This window comes from Epinephelus fuscoguttatus, linkage group LG6 (assembly GCF_011397635.1).
Source record: "Epinephelus fuscoguttatus linkage group LG6, E.fuscoguttatus.final_Chr_v1".
NCBI classification, from domain to species: Eukaryota; Metazoa; Chordata; class Actinopteri; order Perciformes; family Serranidae; genus Epinephelus; species Epinephelus fuscoguttatus.
In genome coordinates, this window is record NC_064757.1 from 41,651,155 (window position 1) to 41,671,356 (window position 20,202).

The 20,202-nt window shown below is 41.4% G+C and overlaps 1 protein-coding gene across 1 annotated transcript; it reads right to left on the reverse strand.

The window, feature by feature from the left end:
• Window positions 1-12,973: 12,973 nt before the first annotated feature.
• On the reverse strand, window positions 12,974-19,451 carry prdm8b (PR domain containing 8b). Its single transcript, XM_049578542.1, has 4 exons — window positions 19,077-19,451; window positions 16,144-16,368; window positions 15,165-15,396; window positions 12,974-14,843 (listed from the first exon to the last, which is right to left on the reverse strand). The coding sequence occupies exons 2-4, from the start codon at window positions 16,360-16,362 to the stop codon at window positions 13,585-13,587; spliced, it is 1,710 nt and encodes a 569-aa protein (XP_049434499.1). The 5' UTR covers window positions 16,363-16,368; window positions 19,077-19,451; the 3' UTR covers window positions 12,974-13,584.
• Between the last annotated feature and the right edge of the window lie 751 nt (window positions 19,452-20,202).

Sequence of the window (20,202 nt, forward strand, 5' to 3'; positions counted from 1 at the left end):
TAGTGAAGGGTTGACGTCCAGGCTTTTGTTCAGCGATTCCTGAGATCGATTCACAAATCCGATAAAATCTTAATTTCCTATTATTGCAGCTGAACATGCAGCTGGAAACAAATTAGTATCATAACACAAGACTGCAGTGTCTCTGAGCCAACCACTGTTTCCAGACCCTTCCCTTTACCTACAGGTTTATTTTGAAAGGAATAACCTTTCCAAACTGGCGCCAAAATGCAACATGAGTTCTTCAAGTAGAAAGAAAAATAAAAGACTTCTACAAGAACTTCTGTGTAGATTTGATCTTTGTTCGCTTCTCCTGAAACTCCACAAATGTTCCTGAGAGATGTGTAGGTCATACTTTACAAAGACTCCTCTCCTCTTTGTTCTGTTGTGGTCCACTCACGATGGTTCATCCATTTTTCCTCTCAGAAAATCCCTCTGAAGATATTTACACATCAGACTTAGATCTTTTTCCTTTAAGTGGTCTCTGGGTGGCCGCGGGACGGAGGATAAATCTGCTCTGTTTTTCCTCACAGGAAACAGCCGAGCTGAACAACACTGATCTTCACTAATCCATTATCCACCTCTGCATCTGGCCCACCCCTGGGCCGACATACGTCTTCATTTGGACCTTTCACTGAGCCTGATCACACACTTGAACTCCCAAGCATGCTAATAGCACCACACACACACACACACACACACACACACACACACACACACACAAAGCCTCGACAGTCTGACAATAACATATGTCCTTATGCAGCGTTTCATTTTCTTTTATCTTGATTAATTCCTGACTTTGACAAAAAGAAAACACACTTTAATTGTTAAGTAAATATTTTAAAATATAACGTTTTGGTAAATTCCTGCTTCATGGTCAGAAACTGAAGCAGTTTGGTGTTAGTGCTTAAAACCAAAAGCTCCTCAACACACAGCAGGGCTCTCAACTGGAAAAAATGTAACTACCTAACGCATATTTCACATTTTCAAACAAATTATGTTATGTATGTTATGTTAATTATTTTTTTCCGGTTTTGGCACACAAGTAGGGCAAAATCCAGTCGGACTGTGTGCTGTTTATGCACATTGCCTCACTTGACAAGCTAACGTTATACGACAGTTGTGTTTTACAGAGTTAGCAGATAGACAGAACATTTAGGAAGGCCTCCCACCAGAGAACAAGACATGGCCTGTTGAAAACTACTGTCAAAACTAACATTAGGATCTGTATTTATAATTGTTAAATTTGACTTCACGTAGCCGCCCTTGTTTAAGGCCCAGACACGTCAGATAGACTTTAAAGAACGAGCAGTGACAACAGCCGTTCTTGGACAGAAAGTGCCACTTGAACATCCCACAAAGATTACAGCCAATGTCCAGCTAGTACGTATGTTTCACACCTGTGTGAGAGGAAATAATTTTAAATACCAGCAGGCGGCAGTAGTCTGTATTCTTCATTTAAAAGGGGAAACAGGAAGACCGTCAGGACGGATTCAAGATGCTTGTTAGCCAGTTAGCACATTAACAACACAACCTGATGTTGAAAGAACAAATGATATTTATCATGCGCTAGCGAACAATAACACAAACAAAGAACTGTCTCTGCTTTACAGCTCAATAGCTAAAAAAAATCTTACCTATTGCAACAAGTTTGTTTTGATCTTGTGCCCTCTTGACGTTTGTTTACTTTCCTCACTTCAGTTTCTCTTCTTGTCACTGAGCTAAACTGCCAATCAATCAATCAATCAATCAATCAATCAATCAATCAATTTTATTTATAAATCCCAGTATCACAAATCACAATTTGCCTCACAGGGCTTTACAGCATACGACATCCCTCTGTCCTTTGGACCCTCACAATCAGAGTGATTTCTCTCCCCGCCAGCTTTGATGCCGTTTCAAGATGCCGAACTGGTCAAAAAACAGGTGACAAGGGCCAATAGTGCCAACGGTGCAGGACAAATGACAAAAACTAGTGCAACAGATGCTTGATGACGGCTGACATTGGTGTGTCTGCGCTTTATGTGACGTCACGTCCAATTTCACTGTAGTGTATTTACCAGTCCTTTTCTTTTTAAGTACAATTTCTCACACATTAAAACTGCAGTAGGTAGAAAACCTGAACAATTTTTGAGTCTCATCTGAGTTAGGTTTTGTTCGTCTCCGCCCTGAGCCCCTCCTACCAGATGAGCATGTGAGTATTCTATCCTACTTGGTTCTATTTCTCCCTCTCTGGGAGTCTCGGCTCTCCCTCACCAAGCAGCAGCCCTCCCCATCCCTCCCTCGCAGCCCCGCACAAACTCCCGAGGCTTGGCTCTCCCTCCCCGCAGAGAGCCCTTAGCTCCGCTCCCACGGCAAACCCTCGCGCCCTCCGGCCGGGCCCTGCCCCACCTCACCCTTCCCCTCCGGGGCTCCGGGGACCAGAGTTCTATCTTCCTTTTTTTGGGTTGTTTAGCCGTGTTGCTAAATGCTGGAATAGCTATTTTACCTGGTGCACTGTTCGCCGTTGCTGCTTGCTCTCCCCTTCTGCTGGCGGCACGGGAACGCGCATATGCAGTAGAACAGCCAATAGGAACGCAGTGGTCTGAGCTGACCTTTGATTGGTTGATGCACATCAGCACGATACTGATTCTTTAGCTCTCTGAACACAGAGCCATGGTGAGGTGCAGAAACCTATTGTTTGTCTCAGACCACTTGATTTACATTATGCTTAGAGGATATTATAACATTTTTACTCAGTTATACCAAAACAATGTTGCCTGCTGGAGCTTTAATTTCCTTTATTACTATTTGAGGTACTTTTTTCATTTTGTGCTACTGACTGTTTCTACTTCACTGCATCTCCAAGGGAATTTTGTACCTGTTACTGCACTGTTTTTGTCCACTGACGGATTTCACTCACATAACTTGCTGTTTTACACTTGAAACTACCCAGCTGTGATGCTTGACGAATGAATAATGAATAATTGAACTTTGCACTTTGTGCTGCATTCTGCACAGAATGCAGCACAAAGTACTTTACAATTCAGCAGCAGAGACAAACAGCAAAGAAATAAAACCATGCAATTATACAACACTTATTCAAAGAGAAATGAGAAGAATACATCAATTAATGAATGAATCAAATAATTGAAAAAATACATATTAGAAATATTAAAACAGATAGCTGCTAGTTATAGGCTACATGAACCAGATATGTTTTGAGTTGTTGTTTAAAACTGTCCACTGAGCCAGCAGGTCTAATATTTAAAGGCAGGTTGTTCCATATTTTTGGGGCATAGTAGGTAAAAGAAGCACCCCAGAGGTTTTTGTCCCGACGTTAGGAACAGTTAAAAGGGCAGCTGCAGAGGATCTCAGGGTTCGTGGAGGAACATTAGGTCATAGGGAGTCTACGATATAGAAGAAGACGATGCCATTAAGAGCCTTAAAAACCAATAGAAGGACTTGAAAATCAATTCTAGAAGATACTGGGAGCCATGACAGCAGCATTATAATGGTCTGTAGTTTTGCAATGGCACTTTTCAGTAAGCCAGTTTATAGAGCATTACAGTAAATAAGATGATAAAACTAATGATTAAACTAATGCGGCAGGACTTGTGCTGCTGCTCTCATTTAAGTAAAAGATCTGAATCCTTCTTCCACCACTGCCTGGTGGTGGCCTCTGCCTCTGTCTGTCTACACTGGAGTGTAATCAGATTTGGAATGACATGTGCTCCCAGCAGCGCGAAAACCAGATCATTTCCGTCTCGTTTTACCAGGTTTTTCCTTTGCGGTCTGTGAGGAGATGCTTGTGTGTGTGTGTGTGTGTGCGTGTGTGTGTGTGGTGTTGTTGTGAGCTTAAAGTGGACGGCTGCCGGTTGTAAATAAGTAAGATGTCCTCTGCTGTTTTAACTGTCGTCCCGGAAAGACACGGGCCAACTCTCAACCTGAGCCCTGCCTCGCACTCCGGTCATTACTGTGACTGATGAAGTTGGGTTGACTTTCATGACATGAGGCGGGGGGGGGGGTTAGAAGCTGGGGGGAGGGAGCAACATGCCTACCCAGCCTCCAGGAAAACCGTATGCCTTGGCTGTTATGGAGATGTACTTCAAAAGCAGCAGTGGAATGTGTAACAAAGTAATGCGACCATATTCAGACTCATCAGCTCCTGCTGCTGAAACACACACACTACATCATGCATGTCAAACAGCAGCCGACCGGCAGTACGTACTGTGTTGAGAGCACTGATGAAGACTGTGACAGTCAATAAATTAAGACGACATTTAAAGCACAATGTTGATTTTTCAGCGCAAAATTTAAAACATAATAATAATATGTGAAAATATATATGTTGGAATTTTAGTGGATTGAATTAACTATTCTACAAACTTGGAAGCTGAATGATGAAATTTCATATTTTTGTATTTATGTTACTTCCTGAATAAAATGCAAAAATGCAGCTTAGTTGCACTGATATAAATTCAGTCTTATCATTTAGATAACTTTACAGAATAATCGAATATTGGTAGCTGAAGAGTTAGATCATCAGTTATGATTTATTTAATTTTTACTTTAAGACAAATACATAATTGTTAATACACTTTTATTCAGTGCACTCACACGTGCAGTTACTGAATGTCTTTATTCCGATTTTGTATTGTATTTAAGGGGCAGTTAAATTATTTGTTTTTAATTACAAAACATTGAATGAATGCTTCAAAGTTTTGTTCATGTTTGACTAAATGAATTGGCCCCTAGAAAGAATTTCTTTTTATACCATAATTCTTAATGTGTAAAAAAAGATAATGAGGTACGTTTGCCCATCTGTAAGCTGTAACTTTAAAAATAAGTTATTTTAAAATGTTTGCTACAAATTCATTCAGAAATTATTCATTATTCCCCCCTGAGACCTCGGCTTCTGTTTGGTACACAGTTTTAATGTCTCTGAATTGTCTGGGGTCAGTCAGACTTGATGAGTATAAAAACTATGCGTTGTCCTCAAACAGGAAGTAGTTTTTGAAAATAATGATCTCCTCATATGGGTACAATGGGATTATTTTTAATGTTCACAGTTCACAACTGTGTAATAATGTTTAAAACTGTGCATGTTACGAGACGATACTAAAGTCCCAATGACCTCAAGCGAATACTTCCTATTTTAGAACTTCTTAGTTTCTTATCGTGACTAAAATTGGTCAAATGTGTTGCCGTATCAAAGTACAAACTTTATTAATCATAAATAAACAAGATTCAACCATTTAATGTGATCAGGTTTTTTCCACTTTTGTGTCGGGATCATCTGCAGACTGATTTGACTGACTTGGCCGCCATCTTGTTTTTACATGGATTAGTGTATTGTGGTCTCGCTACCACTAGATGGCACAAAAAGTGTCCATTAACGAGGACAGAAAGAAAGGTGCAGCAAATCAAGAGTCCTGGGGATATTTCAGTAAAAACAACAACAGAATAATACAGTTTAATAATACAGTGTATCCTTAAATAATCATTTATCATTTTTAAAGATATCACTTTTTAATGCTGTAATCCTAAAACTTGCAAAAAAAAGAAAAACTGTCAACACATTCTCATCCCAACTTGTCAAATACCGACATGAGGTCAGTGGCCCTACACGTCAAAAATTGATGCACTAGGTACCTTCCTGCACCAATTTTGAACATTCAGGGACAGTGTGTCAATTTATGCTCGTAACATGCGTCATCTCTTTTTAAAATGAACTTCTGTTTTCACAGGAAACGTACAGTTTCTGCTCATCACACGCACACAGTCTTTTTTTTTTTTTTTAAATAAACTTAAAACATTGGTAAAAACTTAGGGTTTACTTCTTTAGGTTTAGGCAAATAATCTACATGTTAGGCTTAGGAAAAAACATGGTTTTGTACGCCAAATATACGAGCACATTGCATAATTTTTTTAAATAATTCAGTTGAGCTTCACCTCCCTGCCCTCCCACTCTGTGCAGACTTCCTTGCTCTTTAAACTACGGTAGTTGCCCGGAGTGTCAACAAATGCCCTTGTACCTTGCTAGTGTCCAAGTGTACCAAGCGTCACAATCTCCCAAGTTGACAGTGAGGTTCTAGAGACGTGTTGATTCAGCTCTTTGGTGGCTCATGTTGGAGGCTGCAGTCTGCTGCTGTTGAATTGCGTTGTGATATACTGACAGGAGTTTCTTATATTTAGTGTATAAGGCTGTATATATATATGTGTGTATAGTATACATACCCTTGGAATGACTCTCGAAAATGTCACACCCCAAAAGAAAAAATAGAGGCAACGAAACACTCGAGAGAATTTGGCAGCAGAAGTTGAATGATACTAAATCTTATAAACAGACATCGATACTGAAACAACAAAGTGTACGCGAGTAACGGCTTATGGTCAGAAGGCTGGCTGAGAAAAATGATTACATGACAATAACATGGGCTACATTAGCTTACTCGCTGAGCAGTAACACGTTCATCCTTTAAGTTTTCAGCTACCTACTGAATGCGTTCTACGTCCACGCTCTTCTGTCCGTTTGAAGCTGAGAAACAGGTGTAACCTACTTATCTAACCTCCGGAGTCTTCGCCATCTCCACAATGTGAAGAATCCAAGACTCAGACATGCCCTGAAGACAGGTAGCTTCCCAGATGGAGAGCAGCTCTGTCACGGGCATGTTGCCCCGCGGGGATGATCTCAGAGTGGACATGATGTGTAAATTTGTCCCTGTCAGCAGACCTGTAGATTGAGTGCATTGTGGGTCGGAAATAGTGCAAGTGCACAGAGGACGATGCTGTTTGTATATATTTAGACCATCACAAAATAATAATGTGACAGCGATATCCTAATCAGAAAGCAGCAGGGGGAGCTGGCCTTGTGTAAACCCTGGATTAGGACTTTAGAACAGATTGTGGAGCGTGTGAGCAGAGCTGCAGGTCAGGACGCTGTTGCTCTGTGAAATCAATACTTCTGATCTGAGCTTTCTTTCGCAGCCTTGTTAGCTCCCTGCCTGAGCCCCCAGTGTGCACAGGGCACCTCGGCCTGCAGCTAGATGCAATAAGAAAACACTTAAGGGTCAAGGTTAGTGACTCCTGCTGCTCTGTGACTGCTGAAAACCAATTTGAAGCCTTGAGATGAAACTTTGGTGATTGCTAAATGAGCGTTAAAAAGATGCTACACTTTGGGTTAACAGCGTTAAATTCCACCCATTTCACCACCACAGCACTACAGACGTGTTGTATTGGATAGATACGATGTTCACAGTGAGCAGAAGGTTTGCAGAGCACTGAACACACAGGAGTCAGGGTGCAAACCCCGGCCTTTGGTGTTACAGTCTTGAACTTTGTACACCAAGATCCAACCCAATCACCTCCCTTTGACTGTGGTACGTTACATTACATCGCATTACATTAGAGTCATTTAGCTGATGCTTTTATCCAAAGTGACTTATAATAAGGCATTCAGCTGTGTGGATCAGGCTGTTCTCTGCACTGTTTGTACGTGAGGAGGCAGGTTGGGAAGGTAGAAGGGTCACCAAACACAGGACTTTCCCCAGGAGACCAGTTTTTGGAACCGTGTGAACTCTGAGTGAACTTTGAGTCATTTTAAGGTACGTCGTCACCATGTTTCTTTCCCTAAACCTAACCTTCATAACTTTACTTTAATTTCGTAACGTTATTCGTTTGCAAAGCTACAAAGGCTGAGTCTCTGTAGCAGGTTAAAAACCCTGCACCGCTCCACCCATGTGACACGTTGCGTCCGTGCCCCCTGTGTTTTGGCCATAACACTATGGCAAAGTGAGGGGTATCAGAGAAGTCAGCTGTAGCTACATGTTGGTTTTTTTGCACACAAAGTTTCACTTTCACTTCAGCTTGTGAGAGCTGGCGATTGGTTACAAGGTTTATCTAACATTAGCAACACATTAGTACCTACTTGATGACGCAGTTAAGCCGAGGGTCCATGTTTTTAGGGGTTTAATCAATGGCAGTAGAGGAACTTAAATCATCTCGTGTGCCAGTTCTTGAGCCTTTACTGCAACCTAAAGCATAGTTCAGTTTCTCTACCTGCTTGCTCACTTCCCTGCTCACTCGTCGCAGATCCCAGCGTCAGCTGAATGCCTGAAATGTAAAAATGTAGTGTGACCGGGGCAAAGGGCCAACTGGAAGTGCCAGCTTAGCAGAGATATAAACTGTCCCACGCCGTTTGGCGCTGAGTGATGCAGTGACAAATGTGTCAGGGGGAAGTTGGGCACAAAAGGGACGATGACACAAGCAGCAAAGCATGAGGGCACTAAATATCACTGGAGTGTGTCTGCGTGTGTGTAGGGAGGAAGAGAGAGGGGTGATGTTAGCGATGCCTACCTCCCTCGTCGATCACATGCCTTGGTGGTGAGATTGACCCGTTTGGATTGCTGACATGGGAGGTGTGTGTTGATGTGAGATGAGGTGTAACGTGCAGACATGTGCACCGGTGCTGTAATTTATCATCGTGTGAGCGACACGGCGGCATGCTGTATCCACTCCTCTCAACCTCGACCTCTTTATGTGGTTTTCATCTCCTGCTAGCATGTCTCTCTACGTCCTCGCCGCTGCTCAGTGGACTCCAGTTGTCCACATTTTGTGTTCGTGGTGTTACACTGGTCTCATTAAAGGGATCATTCCACCCAAATCCCAAAACACATATTTTATCCCCTGTATCCTAGTGATATGTAGCTATGCAGATAATTTTGCTTGTATGTCCTAAGGTTTTTAGATACCTGCCTAAGATTCCTGTTGCTAACTCAACAGAGCTGCAGGTTCAAGAAGTATTTTTCCCACTGTGAGGTCGAGTCCAGTCGCCAGAAGAAAATGTTGACATATGTTTCTGCTAACTATGATTATGTTGCATTTGTACATTTCATTTGCATTATATCAGTGTTTCTAAGGTGCTGTAGTATATGAGCTGACTTTTTCATTGGCAGGTGGGTTGCTGATGCCGTGTCACCTATAGGTGCCAAGCTGCAGGCAACAAATGACAAAATTGGTTGTGTTTTAGCAAGTTTTAGCTGTTTTTCATGCAGCTTTTTAGGCATCAAACGTGGGTGGTTCTTAATGAACTATTGCTGTTTTTCCAACCAGGGTCAGTGTCACGAAAAGCAGTTGTTTTTTTTACCAAGACATCACTGCGTTTCTTGGCAGGGTAGTGCCACAGATATCGGGTATTTTAAGCCAAAACGTGATCTATTCCTAACCGTAACCAAGAGGTTTTTGTGTCTAAACATAACCACAAGTTAACCACAGTGTTGTGGAAACATAAAGGAACAAAGTCTCAGTGTATCTGCTGCATAATAACATATAAGTGTAACATATTCGTGGTTTACAAAAAAGTATAATGCCAAAATTAATCCTGTTGACTGTGTTGTGAATTCCCATTGCAGAGTTTTCTTTTAATGATATACTTAAGGTTCATCAACATAGAAACACGAAAGTCTCTTATACGTTTAAGTTGTGTACATCAGTTTGAATTATTTAAATGTTTGTTTTTACAAAATAATGTTTTTTTTTTTTAAAGCCTGGCTCTGAATATTACGATTCCCAGGAGCCTCAGCTGAGAAGGAGAAGAAGCCCATTTGATTGGCAAATCAGAGCTGCAGCATATTCAAAAAATAAACTTTCTTCCTTATGGAAAAAGAGCTCAAACTGTCAGTGACCTGACATTGTTCCCCAAATAATTCCAACTTTGCTGCTTTTTACAACAGAGTTAAATTTTATAAAAGCAATATGTTTCTTTTTTTTAAAATTTGGGAGAAAATAACTAAAACAGTTGACAAGTCTGTACATTATACATCATACACTGGTTGAACTTCGAAATATTATTTCAATACCAACTAAATGTAATTCAACTCCATTGTATATAAGTGGCAGCAGATGTTGCAGGAATCAAATAACTTAGATAAATTCAACCAAAATTCTCTCCAGCATGCTGCATCTGTATCTTTGTTTTCATCACTTTTGAAGACTCGTCCTCATTGAAACGCTTTCTTTTAAATTCTCCTTTAAATTTGTAGGTTTATTTTTATTCTTAGGCCGAACTGTTGAGTTACACTTGATGTTGCACTAAAGTTTTGAACTGCTCCTTTTTTTAAGTTTTAATTCACACATTGTTTTTATATTTTGTCCTTGGTATTTTGTTTATGGCCATTTTCTTAAGTTTATTCTTCCTTTCTCTTTATGCTTTCCTGGTCAGTCAAACATTAACTGTGTATTTTATTGTTGGATTTCATGTGTTCGCTGTGAAACACTAAGAAATGCAGGGTTTGATAAGTGTTATGCAAATAAACATTTTTCTCTTTCTTCTTCTTATTGTTAATTGTGAACTGACCCTTTAAGTTCCCTCATAACTAAAATCCAAAAGTGTAAGAGAGCAGGATCTGCAAACTGAGTGATCATAGCGTTAAATGACTGTCAAAGCTTTAGAAGCTGAAATCAGCTAAGAAACTACAGCTGTGACCTTTGACCTTACTCTTAGTTGCTGTCGATGTGGACAATCCAGGAACTTTATTTTGTGTTTGTTTTATTGGCTGATTATTATTATTATTATTATTATTATTATTAATTTCAATTAAATTAAATTCAATTCAATAAGCTTTATTGGCATGACATTTCTCATGTGTTGCCAAAACACAATTACATTCCAGCATTTCTCCTGATTTATAAATATTTCAATACATTTTAAAATGTCAGACTCTGTGGAGCTTGAAGAGTTTAAATTCACTTTGCTGTAATCAGTAGCATCAGCTATATGATGATTTCCATGACTCACTAACCCCTGAAATGTTATCTTATTATGTAACAGAGGTGTGGACTCGAGTCACATGAGTTGGACTTAAGTTGGACTTGAGCCACAAATTTGACTTTAAACTTGACAAAATCAGAACAGACTTGCAAATTGAACTTCACTTCACTTGGACTTGAGGCTTTTGGCTTGGGGGACGGTATCAAGAATTTTCAAGTCAAAGATTAAAAAGTATGATATTAAACAGTGAACCATGACTCAGTTCATTTCCCTTCACTTCCTGAATCATCTAACATGAACACTTTTAAATCCCAGCATGTCCACACTTCATTCCCTGGATGATTTGCTTGAACCAGTCTGACAGCATCCAGTCAAGTTGCAGGCGAGAATCATGAAGAGCGAACATGACTGATTGCCAGTTTATATAAAATGATGTCAAAGATATTTAATTCATGTACGGAAATAAAGATGGTCAAGATAACATGAATTGCAGTACAAAATATGTGTGTTTAAAAAATTACAGATGGAGACAAACCACTCTCAGAGACTTCCAACAAACTTAGCAAAAAAAAGCACAAATTTAAAAATTTGTATTAAAATATAATATTACTCTGTTGTGAAAATGGTATTACATTTGGGTACAAGCATTTTACAGCTTGTCTAGGACTTGAAACTCAAAGGTTAGGACATGGGACTTGGGTGCAAAGACTTGAGACTGACTTGTAACTGGATCCCACCTCTGTAATATAATATTTACACTAAAGCCTTTTTCAGTAAACACTAGTAGAGTCTGTCTGTCTGCGTCACGGTCCATTGAAATAGAGTCAGCTGCTGAAACACTTCCGCCTCAGAAACACTGAGCTCCTCTGTCATGTAGTTCACACACTGGCCACTTGATGGCGCTGTTGAACTATTTTCCGCATTTGGTTTTTGGCGTCTGCACTGACTCGCTCTCCACCCGGCGGTATTGATTAATCTTAAATCATAGAGTGATATTATCAGCAGTAAATGGTGATTATTGATCCCCAGACATCATCACACTTTTAGCAGTGTGTGGTGTTTATAGAGAAGAAAATTTAAATATCTGATTGTCTCATGAGTTCATTTAAAGCTTTTACAAATGAAGGTCACAGCCGGCTGGTGGATTATTGATATTTATATTTATGATAGTTCTATATATGTCAGGCTGTCTACAGGTGACAGGAGCATTTATAATAACTGCAAAGACAAAACTATATTCATAAACTGATTCTGTAACAAACTCGTGACTGTTGTGTGACTGTACATTCAGCCTTTTGTCTGCGATTTTGTCGCGACTGTGATTTTTATACTGAGGAAAATTAATCCAATGTATCTCTTATTAATAAATCCAAAATTCAGATGTGCAGTATGTGTTTTATTCTGTAAAGAAAACCATAAATGGCGTATCATAAGCACACACTGATGTGCCGACTATCATTTTTATATTTTCCTGCTTCACCACAGAAACTGATCATTTGAGCGAATTTGAAATAATTGTTGCTTCATTTTGAAGCACTTATTCCCAAATAGGTCCATATTCTGTATTTTTAAAATGAAACTGTATGAATTATTTTTTAATATGCAGGTATGGGAGTGTTATAATTTTACTAACACTTTAACTGAAGCGACCTCTCAGGGGAAAACCCCAATACCGTGAAAGGATTAGTGTGGTCGACGTGTAATTGAGACGTATGTCAATGATAATAATAATATTAATAATAATAAGAAGAAGAAGAATATAAAAAAGAAGAAGAGGGGGAAGTGGTGATATCCAGTGTTCATGCCTGTATTTTCAATATTCCATTCAATATTTAATTTTCAATAGAAATTAACATATTAGGAAATATTAACCACATTAACCATCAATTCACTTTTGTATTATTACTGTATTTATTTTTATTTGGACTGCAAGTAAAATGTGGTTATTGTATTTTATTAAGATTAAGATTGGCACTTCTTTTTTTTTAAACATTTTTTAAAAACTAAATTTAATAGAAAAAAATCTGGTATTCCAGCTTCATGCACATTTAATATAAATAAAAATGTATGCCGATAGTGTTTTGTTAATGCAAAATGAGGAGCAGTGGTATCAATAATCAAGAAATCATATTTCAGATGCAGTTTTTAAAAAAAAAAAAAAAAAAGAATCCAGGAAGGCCACAGTTGAAAATAAAGCTATTTTATTGTCAATGCATTCAACGTGATTAGATAAACTATCAAGTAGTAAATTTCCGCAAAAGGAAGAAACACTGAAACTATTCCCCACTGACACAAAATATTACACTTTGTATTTCAAATAAAACAAATTATTTACACCGTAATGTATAGACTGCATCTTAAATCAATATTATTTAATATTACATGCACTCTGAAATATAGTCTGACATAATATCCCCAGTTTGTGTCCATCCATATTCATCGTCGACATGAAAAAAACTTGCTGCGTTGTAAACCATGACATGTGACTACATTTGTATTTCTTCTCTATATTTGCATTTATATGATATAAAATACAACTTACTGTACATTTACACATATTTAAATCTTCCCTTATTCTCAAACTTTTAAGTGCTTCATAAATAGATCCATTTTTGAAGTCAAAACGCTTTTGCATACACCCAAAACATGACATTTTGTACAGGGGAGAAAACGTAAACAGACCGAAAAGGAATCAGAAGATCATAGTCCAAAGTGAAAACAAGTGCAAGGGGTGTTTTTGTATTTTTAAGTGGCCTATCTCCGGTTGGACTGCTTAAATCCAGGCAGGGTCACCGTCCCTCCTCGTTAGAAAAAAGTTCCTCCTGTGTCTTTAAAAGTCAGTTATGGGAGGTCATGTGACGTGACAGGTGATGCCGCTCCCGGAAGGACTCGTTGCAAATGGGGCACTTGAGTTTCTCCTCACGCCGCCGCTTGACCAGAGGCTCCATGGAGTACTCCTTTTTGTGGTGGGATCGCATGTGGTAAACCAAGTCCGAGGTCATGCGGAAGGAGGCGTTACACTTGGCGCACCAGTTCTGCGCCGGCAGGCAGAGGGAGGTGAAGGAGGGTGGCAGGAGGGTGAGCGCCGAGGGCATCTGAAGCTGGATGGCCCCTGAGTTCTTGGGCCAGAAGGTGGTGGCGTAGACGAAAGGGTTCTGCTTGGCCATGCCGCCCGGCACAGGGCAGTTGGTGCCCAGTTCCGCGCCTTGCAGTTTGGCGGCAAGGTGGTCGGCCTGGTAGAGTCTGTTGGAGGAGATGGTGTCGCCCACCGCTGGGTGGCAGTCCAGCAGCTTGGTCGGCATCACCAGCGGCGAGATCTGGGAGAAGGAGGAGCGAGACGGCTGGCTGAAGGCGCTCTTCCTTTCTCCACCGCTGCCGCCTTGCTGGGTAACTGAGGTGAAGGCGCTGCCCATGGGTGAGGTTTGGGGCGGCTGGGTCTCTGACAGCACCTGCCTGATGTTGAGGTGCTTCTCGGGTGGATTGCTGCTGGGACGACCACCATCTTTGTTTTCAGAGTTGGAGCTCTGGAGGTTCTTGTTGCCGCTGTGGTGTTTGAGGTTCTGGGGAGACTTCTTGACTTCAGTGAAGGCACTGCGCTTGCCTTGACCAAGTTCTGTAGAGCTCGGCGGGGAGAAGGACCTGTGGTTCTCCTCCAAGCCGTACGCCCCTCTGTAGTTCTGTGCAGACGTTGCAAGCTCGTCTTTAGACTTGGACTGTGGAAGGCTGGGCCCTCGGCACTCCCTGTCCTCTATTTCTGAGAACTTCCTCTTTCCCGAGCTCTCGCTGCAGATCTCAGCCTCCTTGTCACTTGGCGGGCTGGTCCGGTTGTTCTCTAGATCCCTGGCCAGGTTATGAAAGTCTGTGGAGGGTTTGTTGCTGTCCTGAGGGCTGCCGAAACCCTCAGAGCGGCCCAGCTTTGGGCTGGTCCTGGTCGGGGTGGTGTTTGGTCGCTCGGTGGTGCTGTCTTTGCTGGGCTCCTCGTCGGCCCCTGTGATGTTCTGCAATCTTTTGGTGCAACGGAACCGGAGATGGGCCAAGAATGGGAACTCAAACTGGAACCGCTGGTTGCAGTCTGGACAGGAGTGGTGGGACGAACCTGTAAAGAAGAGAGACGGAAATTAACTCCATTGCCAGATGTTTCTTAAAATAAGGCAAGAATTATTAGATTTGTAAAATTTCATCAATCAAATTGGGATTAAGACACTAAAGTATGTAACTTTGTCCTTGAAGCACCGTCTACAACAGTGCAAGAGAATGCATTTCCAAAAAGTACAGATCTAAAAACGTATGTGACTGCGAAGTAAAATAAAGATCCTAGAGAACTATTAGTAATTTATTTTGGTGGTTGAAACAGGGACTCAACATAAGCTACGCCACAGTTCACTGTCAAGCGAGGATATGATTTCAGATGACTCACCTTTGCTCTTGGCGGGCGCTCTGCTGGAGCTGAGCAGCAGCAGGTCGATGAGGTCTTTGCCGTACCACACCAGCAGCTCCTCATCCTTCTCGATCCGGCGGAGCGAGCGGTACAGGAGCTGACCATTCTTCACGTAGGCCTCCAGGTTCTGCTCCTCTTTGTCCCGGGCGGACTGGACCAGCCGCAGCCACATCAAGCCCTCTGAGGTGCTGTTGGCCGCCGAGGTGTCCACCTGAAAGACACAAATTGAGTCAGTACCTCAGTGCAGCAACTCAAATTAATTCTCTGCCCTAAAATCTTTTTTTTTTTTTTTTAGTAAAATAAATAAAAGCACTTAACGTAAGAACATCTAATCTCACTCAGCCCCTTCACACCAAATATGTATTTCAATAAACAAGTCTCTTCATCTTAAAACAATCCGCATGACACATTTTACTGTAATTATTGACAGTATGAGGCATTTATTAAAAAATGAATAGGTTTTCACAAGAACAAAATTATCTCAAATGCATTGGCAGATTCTTCCTTTCTTGTAGAAATAATAAAAAAGAAAAATTTCTATGACTCAAAAATAATTAAATGACTTTTTAGGTGGGATTTTGTTGCCGTGTGGAGTCAATGGAGTTTTTAAAATTTAAATAAGAGTGCAAAGATCTATGAAAATGGGTTTATAGTATTGCTGCACATGCATCGGAATATTTTCAAATATCAGCTTCTTGCTCCAGCTGTGCTATGAAGAACAGGACAAGGGCCTAAATCTGCAAATATACATATATATGTATATGTATATTTGCTGGAGCTGCACATCAGGACAAGCATAAATAAAAGAGGTTTATATAAAGGCCTCTTCAGATGCTTACTAGTAGAGTTTGTATTTGAAAATTAAATATAGTGGGCTAATTAAAAACAAAACAGACAAAATGCTGGGACTTGCATTAAATTAAAAATGATAATAAATAATAATGAATTCCCTGCTCACCCTGAAGATGTAAGGTGCTGTGCGTTTGTCGGTGGACTTCAGAGCTATGAAGGCGATGCTGTCGTACAGCGACGTGTGGCTCAGCACACAAGGCCCGAAAATGGCGTTTTCTGGGATGTCACACGTCGTGTAGACGCTGGTAAAGATGTCCGTCAGACACTGCTGGACCGCTTTGGCGTCCCCATCCCACACCAACTTCTGAGAGCTGGACTCCTCCATTTCACACTGCGGAGAGAAGACACGTCATGTGAGATCAGCTGGGAGAGAAGCACTGAGAGCAGCCGGCTTAAAGCAAAAATATTAAGTCTGCTGCATTTAAAATAATTAATTTCGTCCCATTTCCTTTTAATTCTTTTTTTCAAGCGAAGATAAATATAAATACATAAATCATAAATTTCAATCTAAACCTGCTGTAGCTGGATGTTCGGTGTGTTTTCCCTCCGCTGTCCCTGCTGATAGGAAATAAATCTCTTCCTAGACAGATTGGCTAAACCAGCTGTCAGGGCGTCGTTTGGGGGCCCGCTTCTTTCTCTGCTTTTTTTTTTTTTTTTTTTGGCCCTGATTTCTAATTAATTCAAACCCCGTAATAAATTCGTGACGGCATCACCTTCAGCATCCTGATGATGATGATGATGTGCTCTCCCAGTGATGCTGTCACATAATATATAACATGAATAATAAAAATAGTCATAGCAGGGCAAACATAAAAATAATAATCCTCCAAATCAGAATATTATTATTTATAATATTATTGGTGTTGTTGTTTTTGCTATAATAATAAAATAATAATAACAATAATAATGATAATAATTGTCTCGAATGTTTCCACATATTTGATAAAAATATTAAAAACATTATAAATTATTTTAATATATAGTCTGCGCCCATTATTATAATAATATAATAAATGCATTAAAGTATTAGCATTGGTATTAACATTATTATTAATATCAGAATTAGTAGGCCTCTGCAGGCTGCAGCTGTCTCAGCTCTAAGTGTTGTGATTGGCGGCATTCAAAACGAAAATAAAATCCCATAATATTTCTATAATATTCCTAAAGTGACTTGTGAAGTCTCGGGAGCGATTTACAGTTACCTTACCGTGCGTTTTATTACCGTATATTCTGTAATAGGAATATTCCTGTAACATTAGAGCTTCATAATTTTGCTGTGACGTGTTTATTTGTCGAAAATGATATCATAGGATCACTACAGGATCTTTGTTCCTTGTGGGAAAAAATAAAGAATTAAAACCCCCTGTCTCTCTCTGTCTGTCTCTGTCTCTGTGTCTGTCTGTGTCTCAGTGGGAGCTGCTGAGCTCCGTGCATGTCCAATGGAGAGAGCATGTCCAATGGGTTTCAAGTGGACTGTCAAAGTCAGTGATTTCATGTCAGCCAACCTTTCTCTCCTTCCTACAAGCGGCAGCGTATGCCGCCTCATTACCATAATCCACCACCTTCCCCTCTGAGACTGTAATTAAAGCAGCACGACCAGTTAATTATTTCTTTTCTCCCTTTTCTAACCTCTGAGTGTGTGTTCACACGGCTGCGGCTTCTCCTCCCCTCCGCCGTTAAATACAGCACCAAGTGTGCGCGGAGCCCTGCACCTGATACGCGCCTGTGCGGCCGCACATGAGGCTCAGTGGACACACGAGCATCACAAAAATAATACAATGAAAATAAATAAATGGCTTCCAGCTGCTTCTGTAATCGCAAAGAAAACCTGTTTCCTATAAATTAATTCCCCGTTGTTGAAATAATCATATTCCAATCTGCAGTGTGGGAAAATTAAAGCTGCACAAAATATTTCTAGCAGTGAAAATGACCATGTAATAATTCATAAATCTTTGCTGCTGCGTTTTGGGCCTGTAGCACGAGTTTTATGTGTCATTACAGTCACAGCGTGATTTATTTTGATGCTTAATTCTCCTATTGACACTTTATAGCAGGTGATAAATCATCACCAGCCACTCAAACTTCACACTGGTGCAAAATGAAGTCAGCAATATTTAGAAAAATTAAATCAAATCCACACATGGGCCAAAAGTTAGTTTTGCGCAAAATGTGGAAGCAACGTGATATTTGCGCATCTAAACGATCCAGTTTAAATATGCAGATATTAACAACTACACTCATAACAACGATGACTACAGTGGGAACATGAGCTGTCTGTCTGTCCCTGATATCGGCTGTTTTGTGACTGCACGCGCAGAAAGAGCGAGGCTCCTCTCTGGTTTTGCGTCTCTGATTTTTCTCTCTGATGTGTTGAATTTAAAATAAGAGTGAATCTGGTTAAATAACCCGGGTTAGTTTTGTTACTCAGGCTCATTTGGATCGTTCATATCTTCCTAAGAGGCTCAAGAGCAACAGAAAGCTTCTCTGTGGAACATTTTGCGCACGGTGCAAATGGAGAGCCTTTCCAAAGTGTCTCAGCGCTGCGCTACGAGCCTGGAGAAATTGTTTCCGGTGCCATACAGAACCTCTTTATGCTCAGAGGAACAGAGAGCTTCATTAGGAGGAGGACCACATAAAATATTCGACACTAATCTGCATCTAAGTGAGGCTGAAATAAGAGATATAAAGCTGTCTGTTTGCGCATCCTGAAACTGGAGGAAAGCAGCCACCCTCCTATTCAGACCCGCTGCGGGTGGGGTAGGGGGCGAGCGGAGATGGGGGGTGTTTAACCCATCTGCTAAAGCCGTGCCAGGCTGAAAACTGTCCTAAATCAGCGCTGTGACTGAATTGCGGGTTTTGTCCGCGGCGCTGAAACATCTGCGGGTTCATTCTCTCCCTCTCTGTTTCTGCGCCGCTTTCAGCGCCTGCAGGACGTGTGGCTGCATGTGCCGCGCCAAACCAACCCAGACACGGTCCCCTTCTCCTCCCGCACTAAGAACTATCCAAACCACACACAGCTTTTGCACGTCACAAACCTACCTTTCCGTCGATGTGCAGGAACAATAATCCACAAACGAACTGCGCTGCGATGCTGCGAATCAAAACCTCCGTTTGCACCTCCCGGGGAATGAAAAAGCCCCGTGAAACAAGCAAGAGAGATGCGGTGACGGTGATGGAGGTGATGGAGATGGTGATGCGCTCCCGGTCTGCTCCGTAGTGTCAGTACATTTCCCCCCCGGTGTGGTGAAAGTGACAGTGCTGCTGCTGCTGCTGCTGCTGCAGAGACGCGCCGACTCAGGCAGAGAGCGGGCGGGGTGCACAGAGCTGGACGGAGACAGGGACACAGAGACAGAGACAGAGAGAGGCGTGCAGATGGGGCCCGATGCTCTGGCTGACTGGCACACCGACACACACTTTTTGTTTGCGGCACATAATCTACCCAATGAGGCGTGTCACTCTCCGTCTCCTCCCTTTAACTCTTCACTGGCCGACTGTCATTTGATGCGATTTATGGACGAGCAGAGGGATAAAGACCCCCCCCCCCAACTCCCTCCCATTATTATTGTAATTCTAATCACAATAGTTGGTGGCTGTATTAGAATAAAGTGGCATTCAAGGAGGCGGATATTGATTAAAAAGTCAAAATTTTAACTGTAATGTCAGCTGAAAAAGAGTTAAAACAGTTATTATTATTATTGATATCATTATCATTATTATTATTAAGCTTTATTTTAACCCCCCCCCCCCAAAAAAAACCAAATAAATAAATAATAAATATTGGGGGTGAGACTCCGGATGTATTTAAATATATGCTAATTAAATAGACTTCCTTTCTGGCTTCAGCCACACTCTGAAGTACTTTTTGGACTCGGACATCCCGAGCATGCAGCACCGGAGCACCGGAGCACAGTGCGCTCCCTCCGCCGCCTCCCCGCCGAGCCAGCAGGCTCTACACGCGGCCTCAGCGGCTCTGCAGCCCGGGTACTCTCACCGCGGACCGTCGCCGCCGCCGCTGCTGCTGCTGCTGCTGCTGTCTGTACTGTGTTGAGGCTCATTTAGGGGGCGCCAGTGTATAATTTGCATTGAGTGAAGGCTGGCATTTTGATGGAGGGGAGAGCTGAGGGTCAGGTGCAGCCCAGTGCTGATGTTGGGAGGGATTTTTTTC